Genomic DNA, 17707 nt, shown 5'->3' with positions numbered 1-17707 from the left:
AGGGTTTAAATATGAAGTTAATATGTGTCGGACATGCGTAAAACATTGTCGTTAAGCCCTGCTTTGGGGGCATGCAAAGTGTGTGTGGATGTGTGTATTAAGTAACGTGCAATGTGTCGGTGGAGTCGGCCAGACCCTCTACACATGCTCACATTCCTTCAAGCCTGCTAACACACATTTACTCCTCACACACACTGACAGACATGCAGATGTACGGACGCTCCTATGCTCACACACAGACAGAAAAACCCTGCACACTCACCACCACAATCAGCTGGCAGCAGCGGTGGTGGGGTGAAATCTGCTCCAGCAATAAGTGAGGACGTCCCTGAGAGGAAGGGCATGCAGGATAAGGGGGAGGAAGAGCAGCCTCTGACCTGATCTCCTGCAGAGTCAGTGCTTTGGCTATGAAGTCATGCTTCCTTAGAGGCAGGAATTGCGCTAGAAAGTGAAGCGATAAATTAGAGTTTAGCAGAGCTGGACACAAGTCGTCGTCACACTGTGAGCTTTCCTCGGAAGGGATTTACGACTGGAAGCTTTTTTTTATTTGTTACAAGTTTAAAGAGAAACTGAACGATCTGGATAATCAGGGACAGCTTTATTGTTGTGTTTTTTATGGTGTGTATCACGGTGGAAGATCTTCATCTGGCAGCTCTCATGAAGGTCCGAGGTCAAACAGCTTTATGGCCGGAGATAAACAAACTATGGGTCAATGCTGCGAATGACCTCAAATAACTGTGGAGGCTAACAGGTGATCAAGCAGACGCTATAATTCTACTTAAAAAAACAAAAGTCCTAAGGGTAGTACTCCTTTGTCATATTTGGGTTGGATGCGTCCAATAGTTCCATTTATTTAAAGTAATAAAGCGTTGTTTTGATTTGAATTCCCACAGAGCAAAATTATTAACGTATTTTTACAACATTATGTGTCTCGGAGGCTGCAGGCCAAATAAAACGAAGCACTCTTCCCCGTCGTAGATCTTGTCTTTCCCAAAACGTGCCGACTCCCAAATCCATCCAGTTGGAGGGAGTCCACCATTTAACAGGATAATTCAGTGCAGTTGGAAACAAATTGCACTTCTATGCTGATCCATTCGGGAACGCCAATTTCCCTCTGCCTTAATTACACAGCCTGATGCTAGCACCCCGGTCTGCTGAGGGTTATAGATAGCATCTTTTATGTCGCTCATTTTGCCCGTGGAATGCAGAGGTTTGGATAAATCAGCAGCACAGTTTATGATATTCTGCGTATCGCTCGCGTGTCTGCCGTTATTGTAATGGCTGTCTGTGATTTTATTTTACGAGCCTTACTGGAATCTTTGCTGTTTTGCCAATGCATGACACGGGTTTCTGCTGACAGACTGGAAGACATTTTTTTTTTTACAGATTTACAGAAATAGAATGAGATGATGATAACCAGGCGTGGGGAGTAATGGATTACATGTAACGGGATTATGTAGGATATACAAAAAGGAAGGAAATTCCCTTTTAATTACATAAAGAAATCAGATTTCTGGTACTTTTCTTTAAATTACTAGAAGAGTAAACAATAAAAAAAGAGCACATTGTGTTTGTTGTAAAAGGATCAGACGGAAGCTGTTCTGTTCTGACGGCTAAAACTCTGAGTGTGAATCTGTACGCCTGCTGCCTGGATCTGCTTCATGAGATGTATTTATTTTTCTACATGAGACTCTACTCTTTTAAAAAATCTGACATTGTTCTCCAGTCTCTTCCAAATTCTCCCATATTTACAAAATTCAGACGTTTTTTTTTCTCACTTCGGACTATTTTTCAAAGTTCCGTTTTTTTTCTAAACTCCCACTTTTTTCCCCCAAATCTCAAAATATTCTCAAAATTCTGACTTTTTCTTCCAATTTCTGACTTTTTCTAAATGTTCACTTATTCCCAAAAAACCTTACTTTTTTCAAACTTCTGACTTTTTCCCAAATTATGACTTTCTTTCTCAAAATTTCAACTTTTTTCAAATGTCGTACATTTTTCAAATTGCGTCTTTTTTCTCCAAAATGTCCCTTTTTCATAATTCTGAGTGGATCAGATGTTCTCTGTCCTCTGCCAGCTGTTCTCTTCTGCCGGCTAATACTTTAAGGGTGAATCTATACGCCTACTGCCTGAATCTGCTTTATGGTTTTCACTTTTTTGTGGTTCATTTTTAAAATGACCCTCCCGACCCTGCTCCTGATAACCTGGAGGGATATGTCCAGACAACGAGAGTTCACACTGAGACTCAGCCTGGTAATAAACGCCCTGAGCAGCTGTGCTGTAGTGTCATCTTTATAACCTCGTCCTCCATAGCCATAATTAGGAAATCATTACCGCGGACGTGCTTGCCCTGATGCGGAGAAACAGCTGTCTGCAGACTGACAGGCTTCCATTGGTTATTGACGAGGAGCATGCTGAGTCCTGGGAGAGGCTGTTTTAATTAGAAGCCACTTCAATGTAGTCCCCTCTCCACCGCAAAGAAAAGCTCCGTCCTGTTAGGTAAGAAGTCTGTGAGGAAATACATGGGTGTGATTTACCCAGAAATAAATGATGTGTGAGAGGGACTAAGTGAATGTTTCAAACACAAAACTAATACTCATAATCACCCTCTGTCTGAAACCAGAGCCCAGCCAGCTCTGATTAGTTAGCTGGCCGGCTCTGTTGTGATTGGTCAACTACTGAGAGATGTCCCGCCCCTTAGCCTATCAGGTACCATGTGTTGCAGCGCTAGCCTATAGAAGCGTGAGTGTATCGTAGTGATGTAATCAGGTTCTGGATGTAAACAAAGGAGTAGAACAGAGGCGTTTGAACATTTGAAGAGTTTTCCCAAGTTGCCCCTCAGATCTGGGGGAGTTTCTTTGCAAAATGCACTCCAGCTTATCTTGAAACCACTCCCAATAATCGAATGGCAATGGAAGTCGATTCATTGCCCATTGGTAACCCGGGTTATGACTCTCCCCCTATGACAGCTTTCTGTTTCACTACATCGGTCATCCGTGCAGAGACTGGGTCTGACATGTCAGTGGTCCCTGGGGAGTGTGTAAACCAGGACAAAACACAGCTATAAAGCTCTTCAGTTTTCCATCAGACACACACACACACACACACACACACACACACACACACACACACACACATTCAACACACGAGCCTGGACTTCCTGTGTTTCGCAGCCTCTCGTAAAAAACACCCAGATGTTAGCAGCTCACCGACGACACTACCCGAGCACAGAGGTGCATTGTGGCGCTGCAGAGCTACACCCAACTCCTTCAGTTTGACGTCTGGGACACACACACACACACACACTTGCACATCCCCCTACCCTGTTGCCCTACACGTGCAGCTTTCCACGGCACGGGTCATTGGAGCAAACCATCTCTCTCCACCTGTGGGGGGGATGAAGTGCTGTGAGGAGGGGGGAGCAGGAGGCGAGGTTCACCAGTGAGATCATCTCCTTCTGTCTCCAAATGTGCTTGTTTGCTTCGTTCCCCTCCTCCCCCTTCAGCCGTCTGGTTTCCGTTGCAGGAAAGAAAACAAATGACACCTGGTACCGCCGATGTCTTTCCATTTCTTCATCTCAGTCACATCAGTCTGACTGTGACTACAACATCTCCTGTCTCTCGTGCTGAAGATTCAATCTTTCCCCATGTGTTATGGCGGCAGTTTTGATCATGTGACAAGCAAAAGCAAATGCTTGGGTAAAATATGACTTTGTTGGTTTTAGGAAACAAAACAATTGGGTTAGGTTTTAGGAAAAGATAAGGGTAAAAGTATGGTTAGGTACGATGTTACTCACTAACGTTGTACTGTAGTTACGTCCATAATTAAAATAAAGCTTGGATAGAGTGGTGCAGGAATGAGTCCTAAAACCAGGAAATGAGTCAGACATTTGAGCTCATCCTGTCCGCTCGTCTTAAAGTGCTCCAACGTTTTTTCAAAAATGTTTTTAGTTAAATGCATGAAAGAAGATATGGGGTCAATACAAGCTTAAGGGATCTGGCTGGTTGGATGGATATCTACAGCTTCTATTTGTTATAAAAACTACGGCAGGGTCACATGACTTCACGTCCCCACCGCTAAGCTAAAGGAGGCTAATGTTGGGCTATAAAGGAACTACAGCACGGTCACATGACTTCACGTTACCACCGCTAAGCTAAAGGCGGCTAATGTTGGGCTATAAAGGAACTACAGCACGGTCACATGACTTCACGGCACCACCGCTAAGCTAAAGGAGGCTAATGTTGAGCTATAAAGGAACTACAGCACGGTCACATGACTTCACGTTACCACCGCTAAGCTAAAGGAGGCTAATGTTGGGCTATAAAGGAACTACAGCACGGTCACATGACTTCACGTCCCCACCGCTAAGCTAAAGGAGGCTAATGTTGGGCTATAAAGGAACTACAGCACGGTCACATGACTTCACGTTACCACCGCTAAGCTAAAGGCGGCTAATGTTGGGCTATAAAGGAACTACAGCACGGTCACATGACTTCACGTCACCACCGCTAAGCTAAAGGAGGCTAATGTTGGGCTATAAAGGAACTACAGCACGGTCACATGACTTCACGTCACTACCGCTAAGCTAAAGGAGACTAATGTTGAGCGTGATGATGTTTAGTCGTCTCACTTAGACACGTTTTATGACACATAGAAGCTTCAGATGTTTACCAGTGGGGTATTTACTGACATATGTTATGTCACAGTCTATATATCAGGCAACATACCAGAAAACAGTCCAAAAAACTGTTGACTTCCAGACAAGGGAACCAGAACTGGTGGTAAAATGCTAAATAAATTCCATGTTTTATGACTCATTTCTGCTATAGCATTAAACTCCCGTCTCGAGCTAAGTTTGAAATCTGAGAGTCAGACCTGCCCCATCTGCTGTCAGGGTGAATAAGAAAAAGACACGGAGAGCGCACTGACCTATAAACCCGGCCTGCCCCAGAGTCCCAAACTATTTTTTTTTTTTTACAACAATATATTTATTGACATTTTCTTACATTACAAAACCACATTACAAACGAACAATACACATACACATCACAAATATCACAAACATCCACTTCTCAGCCACAAAACATTTGTACAGAATTTACTGTCTTCCTATAATTGCGGGTATTGAACTCATTAAGTCTGTTACAAGGTTTACATAACCAACTACTTATGCCTCTTCATTGTCAATTGTCAGATCAACACCATTAACAAACACCTTGAACGGTTCCCATATCTTCTCAAACATATCCTGTCTTCCTTTTCGTATATATGTCACTCTCTCCAAAGGAAAAGTTGTGAGCATTTGTTTCACCCAATATGTAACATTTGGTCTGCTGATCTTTTTCCAAAACATTGCAATGGATCTTTTGGCGTGCAACAAACACATATCTATTAATATTTGTTCACTTTTATTATATTTGTGACCTTTTGGGTAAAGTCCTAAGACAAAAAATGCAGGATCCATTGGAATATTTTTTGAAATCATTTTTTCTATTGCTGTTTTAACCTCCTCCCAAAAAGATTTTATCTTGCTACATTGCCATACACAATGAAATAATGTCCCCTTCACCTCAGTACATTTTGTACACACATCTGGGATATTCTTATTGTATTTATTTAATTTAACTGGCGTAATATAAACTCTCATCAACCACTTATACTGCAATAGTCTAAATCGAGTGTTGATTGATTGGGTGTGAGCCTTAGTACATATAGATTGCCAGTCCCTTAGTGATATATCTGTGCCTAGATCTTCCCTCCATGCTTCTCGTTTATGATTTGCATTTTCAACCGAATTTGATAACAAATAGTTATACAACTCTGCTATAGCACCTTTACTTAAACTGTCCTTAGACACAATTTTTTCCAAATCAGAAATTGGAGGTCTGGTTAAAAGACTGTTTTGGCTCGTCCTAATGTAATCCCTAAGCTGGAGGAATTTAAAGAAATATTTTTTATCTATGTCATATTTATGCCTAATTTGTTCGAATGATAACATGTTATCCGAATTGGGCATATACAAATCTTGAATTTTTCCTAGTCCTTTTGATGCCCATTTTCTAAACACAGCGTCCGCTCTTCCTGGTATAAAACACTGATTTCCCCAAATAGGAGTGTACTGAGATATTCGACTAGTTTCTTTAGTAAATTTTTGTACTTCAAACCATACTCTTAGCATATTTTTGACAATCGGATTAGTAGTTTGTTTTATCAAGTTTGGCACTGTATCAGAGTAAAAATACAGGGGTAGCGGCAAACGCAAACATTCCTCTTCCATTTCTTTCCATTGTGGAACATCCCTTGTTGCAAAATAAAATTTAATAGTCCTTAACTGTACTGCCCAATAATACCATGTTATATTTGGACACTTTAAACCTCCATTACTATGTGTTAGGTGTAACAGGGATAGTCGAATTCTAGCTCTGTTGTTTTGCCAAATGAAACCAGAAAATAGCTTATTAATTTCCTTTAAAAAACCATCAAGTGGAGACATCGGAATGTTCTGAAATAGATACAGTATCTTAGGGAGTATGTTCATTTTTACAATGTTGATTCTACCAATCAAGGATAAGGGCAGGGACGTCCATCTATTAATTGACTCTGTTATTTCCTCAGTCAATGATTCATAATTGAATTTTACAATTGGAGCTAATTTGGACCTAATTTTTATTCCCAAATATGTAAACTGATCCACCACTTTGAAATGGGAAGCTTCTCTAAGTGGATTTTCTTTCTCTCTCTCGTCAAGTAATAAAATTGAGGACTTGGAGTTGTTAATTGTGTATCCTGAGATGCCACCAAATGTTTTTATTAACTCCAGCAATACAGGAATAGATCTACAAAGTTGTGAGACAAACAGAATAATGTCATCCGCATACAACGCTAGTCTATGCTCTGTTTGACCAATTGTTATTCCAGCTATTTCAGTATGTGATCGTACAGCTATTGCTAAAGGCTCGATCGCTAAAGTGAATAACAGCGGAGACAGAGGGCACCCTTGACGACATCCTCTTTTAATTGTGATCGGTTCTGATATATTTTTATTTGTTAATATTTCTGCTGTAGGGTTTACATACAACAGCTGAACCCATTTTAGAAATGTATTGCCATATCCAAATCTTTCCAAGACATTAAAGAGATAAGGCCACTCCACCTTATCAAAAGCTTTCTCAGCGTCTAAAGATAGGAGGGCCTTATCCGAGGGGTCTCTCAATCCTTGAATAACATTAAGGACCCTTCTAACGTTATGAAATCCTTGGCGTCCTTGAACGAACCCATTTTGATCTCTATGTATTATACTAGGTAATGTTTCTTGAAGCCGTCGTGCTAGAATTTTGCACAAAATTTTGAGGTCAGAATTTAATAAACTTATTGGTCTCATATTTTCACATCTGTTGTTGGGCTTCCCTGGTTTTGGCAACAGTGTTATTACCGCACCGGTCATAGATTTTGGTAGGCTACCACTTTGAAATGCTTCCAAAAACACTTCTAGTAACGGCTTCAGTAATTTGGACTTAAATTTCTTATACAGATCAATTGGTAATCCATCTGGGCCTGCCGTCTTTCCTGCTTTCATACCATCAATAGCTGTGCCTATTTCCTCTTCTTTTAGGTCTGCCTCAAGTTCTTCTACGAGTTCAGCAGAAATAGTTGGAAATTTCAATTTATCCAGGAATGAATTTTGGGACTGCGGGTCATATTCTACTTGAGATTCATATAAATTTTCATAGTATTTTCTAAATTCCTTATTTATTTCAGTAGGGTCTATTATAGTATCCCCATTATTATTTTTAATTGAAGCAATAGTTTTCCTTGTTTCTAACTGTTTTATTTGCCAGGCCAACAGTTTACCGGGCTTCTCTCCTTGTTCATAGAATGTTTGATTAAGCCTGATCATATCTGAGGCTGCCCTATCTGCAGATAGTTTGTTATACTCTGCTCTTGAGAGCAGTAATTCTTTTTCCACAGCAGGGGTTCTATTCCTAAAGACCTGTTCTTGGAGAGTTTGTATCTTAAATTCTAACTGCTGTCTCTTTAGCCGCGATTCTTTAGTTTTGGATGAGGTATAGCTAATTATGTGTCCTCTTAAGAAGGCCTTAAAGGCATCCCACTTAATACCTGCGGTTGTTTCATTTGTGTTATCTTTAAAATAATTATCTATCTCATTCCCTACATACTTAATAAAGTTTTCATCTAGTAGCCATTTCTTATTTAGACTCCATCTAGGTGGATCCTTTACCAGCATCTTATCCACATAGATCAGACAACATGGACCATGATCTGATATTAGTATGCTACTGTAATAACAGTCCTGTATTCTAGAAACCAATGTTGCAGATACCAAAAAATAATCTATACGTGAATATGTCTTAAATGTACTCGAGTAGCAGGAGTAAGCAATATCATTGGGTTTGAAGTATCTCCATATGTCCAACAGATTCAGCTCTTTAATAAGATGACTGATAATTACTCTACTCCTTTTATGAGTTTGATCAACACCTGTGGATCTATCCTTTATCGGGTCCAGTGTGCAGTTCCAGTCCCCTGCTATTATGTAGTCTCCTGGGAGAGATGCCAGCATGAGAAGTAGATTTGTAAAAAAGCTGGGTTCATCTGCATTTGGCCCATAAATGTTTACTAGATTCAAGTTCACTGAGAGCAAAGATCCCTGGATGATCAAATATCTTCCATATTTATCTTTAATTATATCAGAGACTTGAAAAGGTATTGATTTGTGAATGAGAGTCATTACTCCTCTAGCTTGTGATGTAAACGATGCTGCATAGATGCTCCCCTGCCATCTCCTACTTATCTTTATATTGTCTTCTTTTAAAGTGTGAGTCTCCTGTAAAAAGACGATTTTTGAATCCATGTCTCTTAGCTTATTCATCACTTGTTTGATTTTCTTAGTTTTTTGTAAACCTCTACAATTCCAGGATATACATTTAAGTTCTACCCTTTGAGACATTCAGAATGTTACACCACAATATTCCCTCGATAAAGGTAACATGACTGAGAAGTTCAACATATTTAACCATCAAAACACACACTGAACTTACTGAACCACAAGAAACAATTAACCCCATTTCCCAACTGAATGGGATCCCCCCTTTAGCCTATGCTGCTTCCAGCTATTTATGGATAGATCCCTGGATCAATCCTATTGGCCTTCTTGTTATGAATTATATAAAAGAGAAAAATAAAAAATAAAATAAAACATAAAACAGTCAACTCTCTGTGCTCCTTGCTACAGGCCTGCAAAAATAAACACAACTGGGCATAAAGTGTATGTACAAGCTTAGTGAATTACCAGGATTTAGTACACTGACACCTCCTTTAGCCTTAACATGTGAATTAACGTTATTCAGAATTAAAAAACATAGATGAATAAGAAAATAAGCCCGGGAGCTGTACTCAATAGAGTCTCACCATAAATGAAAATAAAATTGAGGGCAACTCTCGGTCAAGAAGAGATCAAAAATGATCTTACTGTACAGTCCCTCTTACCATGCATATGATCCTACACCTGCCGTTATTTAACTTACATTGTGCGCTCAGCAACTGTCACTCAGTTCTCTTCATTCATTCCTCCAGCTTCTTCTTTGATCTTGTTTACAAACTCCTGCGCCTCCGTCGGTGTGTTGAAGGTGTGCGTTCGCTCTCTGTAAGTCACCACCAACTTAGCTGGGTGTGTTATGCCGTGACGAAGTCCCAGGCTCCGCAGCTGCTGTCGCACTGTGTCATACTTTTTCCGTTGTCTGTGCACTTCAGTCGCCAGGTCGTTGTAGAATCGGACGTGCTTGTTCTTGTAAAGGACATCTTTCTTCGACCTGGCTGCTTTCATCACAAGTATTTTCTGCTTGTAGTTCTGAAACTTCATTATTAAAGTTCTCGGTGGGTCTTCAGTGTCCCGTCTCGGTCCGACTCGGTGCGCTCTTTCCAACACTATCGGGCTTCGTAGAGGAGCCAAATCTAGCACCTCCGGCAGCCAGCTCTCCAGAAATGAGCAGGTATCCGGGGCCTCCGCTCCCTCGGGCAGGTTTACTAACCTCAGATTGTTCAGCCGTGATCTCGTTTCCATGTCGATAACTTTATCTTCCAGGGTTTTGTTCCATTTTTCCAGCGTCTGAACCGTCTCTTTTAACTTAGCTTGCTCGTCTTCCACTGTGGACAGCCGTATCTCCGCCTCCGTCACTCTTTCCGAACAATCAACCAGTTCTTTCTTAGTTTCTTCAACTGCGGTCAGAATGCCATCCAATCTGGTCGAAAAGTCGGACCTTAGGCTGTTAATTGCCATCAGTATTTCTTCTTTAGCCCCACCGAGCTCACTTCCACATTGCTCTGCAGGTGCAGCTGCTGCGTCAGAGTTAGCTTCTTTGCTAGCGCTGCGCTCCATGCTTTGCGTCCCGAAGCCAGTTAACTTCGCCTGCGTTGATGTTTTCCCTCTGTCCCTGCTCGTTTTCCCAGCGTTTGGCATCACCTCGTCGTACTCAACGTTCGCCTGTACTCTTTCAATGTCTATTTTGCAATTTACATCAGGATTTATTCAAGTTCGTAGCGGAGCGGAGTTGAACGTGACTCTCTAGCTCGCGGCCATAACCGGAAGTCCGTCCCAAACTATTTGCTTTAATTTATCACCACATGTTGCCATGAGACACAATCCAGACAAGAAGTGGTTTCTGCCAAATATGTACACAGAGTCTGCCAAGCTTTGCACATGAGAAGGTTTGCTGGAATTCCTTCTAGACTTCCGATGCATTTCAGTGAATTATACCTCACATTTACTGCACCTACAGAGCATTCAGGTCCACGATGCATGCTATTGTGCTTTGATTCATGTAATTGAAGTCTGTGAAATGCTACCTTACACTCGTCATGACTCGTCTAGAGTCATATTTAGTGTGTTTGGGTACAGTCAGAATGAGTGGGTGGATTATAGTGTGCAAAGTCAGAAATTCTCATTATACAACCTCAGCTACGAGGAAGCTCAGTCATTTCCCCTCTGCACGCCAGAAATGTTGAAAAGGGAGAAAGAGACATAAACAGACGGACGGACGGAGAGCGGGAGGAAATTAATGTTGAACTTACGATTAAGTTATAGACAGAAGAGCATGAAAGGCGCTGAGGGAATAGTGGAGGAAGGAAGGAAAGTGGAAAGCCCAGGGAGACTAAAGGACAGTAAAAAATCCTCTTGAGCCAGGATGAAAGGAGAAAAGAGGAAGCAAGGAAACATTAAGGGCGTACAGTAGATCTCTCCTCTCCTCTTGGGTTTGGTAAATGGCTAACTCAGCAGAAATCTGCCGGTCTGAACAATTACATTCCCGTATGAAAACCACTGCTTTGTGTTTCTCAGATTGGCTTTCTCAATGTCTCTTTTCCGCCTGCTGCACTTCATAATACCTGTACGAGTTTACAGACACAGAATTAGAATCAGGTTTATTGCCAAGTAGGTCAACACATACGAGGAATTGGCCTTTGTGTATTTGGTGCATACGTAAACACAGTCAAAGAAGATCAATTGTAAGAAAAGAACCGTAACATATACAACCATAGCAGCTATTTAAGACAAGTTCTGTGGGTTTTTGAGGTTGGGGGTAGGGTTAGAGGATGCATTGCACAATTCAATTCCTTTCCATTTAGACAGGTTCATGTTCCTTAATTACATTTCCAATAATTTTTACATTTATTTAAGACATAATTAGCTTTAATTACAAAGGTGTGTATAATTTCTACCTATTTTTAAATTAATCTTCATTAAACTAAATTATTAAATGCATACATTTGACACTTCATATAATGTTCACACTCCATCTTATTTATTAAAATATTCTTAAATATTTTTTTACTCGAGCAGAAAGTTGAACCCACTCGGAAATGTTAAATTACATTTCCAAAAATGTCCAATAATTTTAAGACATTATAAGCTTCAAATATAAGTTTGCATAAATGACATGTATTATTTAAATGTACCCTTTTGTTCAAATTATGTATGTATACTGAAACCCCTCTAGCCGTCAAGAAACCTTCTTTAAAATGCATTATTATAAGCATTAATTTAACTCATACTGACCAACTTGAAACATTGCAGAGCTGCGTAAAAACACTGTATGAATAGACCAAATATAAAGGCTTAACACTAAATGTTCTCCACCATGATCCTCAAACATTACAGGAAGAATCAACAAATTCAAACATTCACTCCTCAGTTCATCCTGTTTGCATTTTTTTTTTGGCCATTGTACCGTACTTCCCCCCTCACCCAGTTTCCCTCTCCTCTCAGCAAATTCCTGCCTGACTGTAGCGTACAGCTGGCTCGACTTATGCCCTCCCCCCGGTCTGCTTGATAAGCTTTTGGTTTTTGTGGCCTGGGGGGCCTTTAGAGCCTTGTCTGTTCATCTAAAGCCGCTGAAGAAATACCAGCGTTGTGCAAACCCAACTGGAGTGGAAAAATCCTCTAAATGTGTTTAAGTGACCGTGGTAATTTAACTCACCGGTGTTTGGAAACAAGTCTAAATGCTGGTTTCTGATTGGGTCGTAACGAAGATGAAGCAATCCTTCCATAAAGGAATTCTCCCGTTCCTAAAAGTCATGTTTGGTCGAGAAAACCAGTAAAAGTTGCACTAAGCACACGTTTAAAGTTCCCGTTCTTGTGTGGTTTGTGATTATTTTACAGCTTGTGTTGTTTGACATATCATTGTTGAAGTGCATCTGTTCACACCTGTCTGTCTCTCCTCTCCCCCCCACAGTTCAGTCCTGTAATGTCAGGTGTATGAATGGAGGCAGCTGTGCAGAGGACTCCTGCTCCTGCACAAAGGGATACACAGGAAACCACTGTGGACAACGTGAGTGAAATCTGCACAGTCGGCACACCTTGGTGCACAGGGGGGGTCATTGACCGTATCACCTGCTAGAATAAAGACCAAATGTCTTCAGAAAACTGCTAATTAAATCAAAGACTATTGGTCCTTTATTTGCAGCATAACCAAGCAGAGACCAACTTCACCATATACTCAGAACTTTAAGATGTGTTTTCCAATCAAAAAGTTAAACTAGAAGGTTATCTAAGAGAACAAACCTTCACTTGGGCCAAATGATTAACCTGTAATGCTCACATAGTCCCACATAATTTGAGTATCTGCTCCAAAATGCAGTATTTTCTTTCACCCTTCCACTAAGTTTTAGGATAATCGGTCATGCAGTTTTTCCTGTAATTCAGCTGACTGACAAACAGTCTAACCTGAGAAAATTACCTTCTTTGTGGAGGCATTTAATAAGTATTGTGTAGTGGTTTGAAGGCTTGCATTTGGGATGATTTTTGGGTAAGAAAATGTAAGAAGAGGATGAAGTGAAGGTTTCATTAGCTTAAGAACTAATGTCGTCAATGAGAATCCTCACACATGTTGGACATGTCAATAAACAGCGTGATACAAAAGTCATTGAAGCTTTAGGAGAGGGTTAGGGTCAGTGTGTTAATGTGTTTTACTCCGTGGTAACTCGTACTTCCTTGGTCTCCCGTAGCTGTGTGTGAGAACGGCTGTCAGAACGGCGGTCGCTGCATCGGACCCAACAGATGCGCCTGTGTCTACGGTTTCACTGGCCCGCAGTGCGAGAGAGGTGAGAGCTCGTCCTCTTCTGTGTTTGTATATCAACGTACAGGCCTGCTGGTTCTACTGCTTCCTAACAGACATCGATCTACACCTTTTGTCTATTAAACTGTCCTTTTGATCAAGTTTTGATCTTGCAAGACCAACTTAATGGTATCTTTGACCTACTGTTGCTACCATACTGCAACTGCAATTAGGGATAATAACTCTCATTACCTGTGAGCTTCTTTAATTCACCTCTAAATATTTAATTCACCTCTAAATATTTATTTCATATGGCTAAAGTGAGCATCTGTGTTCTGCTTGTGTAGCTGCTCACATTCCCTAACCTGTTACCCAACAATGAACTTCAAAAAATGACCAATTCTGGTTTGAAAGTAAGAAACTGGTTATTAAAAACCGTAATGTTTCTTAAAAAGGAAAGTTCCTGGTGTAAGGCTGCTGGATATATCGTCACGTGATGCCTCAAGACGAGGACTAAACATTAACAAATCTGCTCAAATATCCCATCCTAAATGTCTTTGGTGTTTGATAGAGGAGGACAACTTGTAAAGCCTCATTTTCCATGATTTATATACAAGAGTCTGATTGATATTACATCATTTATTGCGATTAATGTCTCCATTGACACACATAGTTTGTTGCTAGTATAAGTGGCCTTCAGGGTATGCATGCAGAGCCAACAACCAATCACAATTACTCTTAATAAGTCTTAAAAAAGAAATGCAATTTTGGCTAAAGGTAGAAGCTGCTTTGTCGTCAACTGGTGGAAATTAGTCATTTTTCATACTGCATTATCAAAATGATGCAATGTCAACATCGTGCAGCCCTACCACCATGAATTCCTGGACTTGGACATCCTTTATCAAGCTTGGGAGTGAACCCTCCTTCGGCTTATTCCTCCCTACTCACTAATGTTAGGACGATATCAGACCAGGGAGGCTTTGATGTGGCTGTGCTGTCATGAGCACAGCACAGCCACACTGAGCTGTACCTATCAGTCCAGACATTCAGAGTCAGAGTTGCTGAGAGTTCAGGCTCCTCCAACGGATGACTTCACCCAGTGAGCTCAGACAGGCGGTGGGTGTCCGTCTCCTGAGCTTTGAACAGAAGCCTGAGGTATGTGTGTGGTGGGAAGTGATGGTGGGGTGTTGGAAGTAGGTGGTGCAGTCCCATGGCAGATGGGAAAAATACCTAAATGTGTTTACCTCAGTTCACCTCAAAGTGAACGAGACTACTAAAGGTCATCACTCCGTACATTAGCCACCGTTAGCTTAGCGGTGGTGACGTGAAGTCATGTGACCGTGCTGTAGTTCCTTTATAGCCCAACATTAGCCTCCTTTAGCTTAGCGGTGGTGACGTGAAGTCATGTGACCGTGCTGTAGTTCCTATATAACCCAACATTAGCCGCCTTTAGCTTAGCGGTGGTGACGTGAAGTCATGTGACCGTGCTGTAGTTCCTTTATAGCCCAACATTAGCCACCTTTAGCCCTTACCCTCACCTCCTCCCTCTTTTTCCTGCTGTTGCACTGATGAAAATGCAAGTTTTTAGGCCTGATTTGACACACAGTATCTCATCTTCTTCAGCCTTCATTTTCCTTTCGAGTTTGTCAGAGGGAGCCTTAAAGACATCTGGCAATACATACCCACCCCCCACCACCACCTCCACCTTCCCCTGACATCCCCACAGGACTGACAGAATAGACTTTCTTTGTAGAGCGAGCGTGGACGTTTCCTGACGAGGACTGGAGAAAGCTATAGGCAGGCAGAGACAGAAAAGAGAGGAGAGGGAGGACGAAGGGAGGGTGAAAATGAAAATGGACTCCCCAGCTGTGTACACAAAGAGCGGAGTACAAACACTCTGCATGCTGAGGGAACGGACAGACCAGTGCAGGTATTCTCGGGGGAAACACTTATAAATCTTTGTTTGTGTGTGAGCTCTCAGCAGGAGAGGAGTCGGGGCTAAATTTATCAAATCAACTTCATAAATCATAACAAATCATGTTCGTGACAGCACACTTTTTAAAGATCCCAGCCTCCGTGTGCGTGGGATGATAAAGTTGGACTTCAGTTATTCGAATTTAATCAGCAATTTGTCAACGCAGCTTCAGCAAACAGGACGTTTAAAGGTTTGTCATTCAGTTTGCCAGAAAACAGTTCTGTAAAAGCTGACAAAAATATCTATTATTGAGAGAAATATCCTGCAGGATGCTCATTAATTGTGATGAATGACCCCCAGTGTGTCTCTTTTAATATTAGCTCTGGCTGGGAGTTGAATGCGAGTCCCTGGTGTAAGCTTCTTTACTGTTACGACTGTATTGCGGTTTTGAGAGTTTGTGCAAGTCCACGAGTCAGTGGATTTACGATGATTCAGCGCGAAGACTGCAGATGAACTGTGATTGTGAAGCCAGTGAAAGGGATGGAGTCATGATGGGAAACTCCTCTGGGTTCGAGTGTCTGGGGTTTGCAGCGTGGGCCTGGTTAGCAAGAGATAGTAAGTCATCCTTAAATAAATAATGAAATCCCACCATCTCTACCATGAGTGCCATTATTCTGCAGCTTTTGGGTCAAAGTCTTCATGCTACTTATATCCATATCTTTATGAGTTCAGTTTCTCAGAGATGCTAGTATGGCTTCCTTATATGCAACACCAAGTGTGTGAATCACATTCCTGTGAGTTTTCACATCAGTTCACATGCATGTACACAAAGATGATGGGGTTACTGATGTGTGTATGCCACTGGTTTGGACTCAAGTCACAAATTTGATGACTCTTCAGACTCGATTTGGACTTCAATCTCCTCAAGTCGGCCATGTTGTTGATGACATGGCTGCGCTTTTTTCACTCTTGCAAGTGTATAGACATAAATTAACTTTGAACTGTCTGGTGGGGCATATTTGTATTATTTCCAGGTGTCTTTTGATGTATCCTGTAAAAACAACACATAATCTGTGTTATGTGAGACTTTGTGAAGCTTATAAAATGACATTTGATGATTATTGAGAGTCGATTTGGTTGTTTTTAGATGTTGGATAAACCGATTTAATCCAAACAATGCATCCTGGGATGAGTAATTAGTGGCTGCGACCAATCATGCGCAGTTTCAAGACGGATTGACAAACGATTATACCAAAGGAATTATTGTTTCTTTCTACAAAAACTTAAAGAACTGCCAACACATTCCTGACATTACATCTGTAGAATAGCCCATAAGGACATGTGAAACAAGGTCTTGGTCCCACTTATGCAGAGCTTTGACTCGTCCTGCTGAGTCCAGTCAGTCTCAGTGGACAGACACAGGCCTTTTCTGGTCAATCCCAATCCCAGCCTTCATCCCAGTCCAGAGCAAATAGAGCGATAATCACGGAGGAGAAACTCTCCCCTCCAGCGGGCGGTGACGTCAGGGCCGTTCGGAGGAGCTGGAGGTGTAGGAAGCGGTGCTATTTCTGCTCTATTGACTCTGGATAAGAGCGGACAGAACACGGCAGGACAGGATGAAGGGTGGGACTCCGGGGCAGGATCAGGTCACTCTGTGGAAAAAAAAAAATCCCCCGATGACAACTCGGTTTCAGTCAGCCAGTTTGGAGCCGTGCTCAATTAGATTAGCAGCGAGTCCGTGAATTATATACTAATGCAGCTTGACTCTTAATGCAGACCCCATATGTGTGTTTTCCATGTGCAGGAATTTCTGCTGGAAGACACACAATGAACCCGAAGGATCAAATACCAATTTCAGCTTGGAGTTTTAATCCACGTCTGGAAATGCACCCAACGTCATGTGCTCCAAATGAAATCATCGCGCTAAGCGTAATTAGGAAGGACACGTTTCACTAGCCGCTATAAGTGTCTGCTTTTCATTGGGCCGCTAAATTATGATGATCCGTTTACTAAACAATAAGTGGAAAGAATAATTCACCAGGCTCCGGTTTATTCAAATCAAAACTCGAGCAGGACGGTGATGAAGGCCGTCTTTGATCCGGCCCGGTGAATAATGGGCCAAATTACTCTCACTGCAGTTAAGAAAGCACTTCAAAGACTCTCTAAAACCCCCCCCGCCCTCACTGAATAAGGAACATGTCCCATGAGTGCTATAGTTGTTGAT

The 17707-nt window shown here is 41.5% G+C and overlaps 1 protein-coding gene across 1 annotated transcript in view; it reads left to right on the top strand.

Moving 5' to 3' along the window:
- Positions 1-17707, top strand: part of fbn2b (fibrillin 2b) — a 90128-nt gene that overhangs the window by 17796 nt on the left and 54625 nt on the right. The window contains 2 exon segments of the mRNA XM_063891000.1: positions 12747-12842; positions 13519-13614. Coding sequence (XP_063747070.1) covers positions 12747-12842; positions 13519-13614 — 192 coding nt within the window.

This window comes from Eleginops maclovinus, chromosome 9, assembly GCF_036324505.1.
Source record: "Eleginops maclovinus isolate JMC-PN-2008 ecotype Puerto Natales chromosome 9, JC_Emac_rtc_rv5, whole genome shotgun sequence".
NCBI classification, from domain to species: domain Eukaryota; kingdom Metazoa; phylum Chordata; class Actinopteri; order Perciformes; family Eleginopidae; genus Eleginops; species Eleginops maclovinus.
This window is presented reverse-complemented; position numbering and strand designations above follow the sequence as displayed.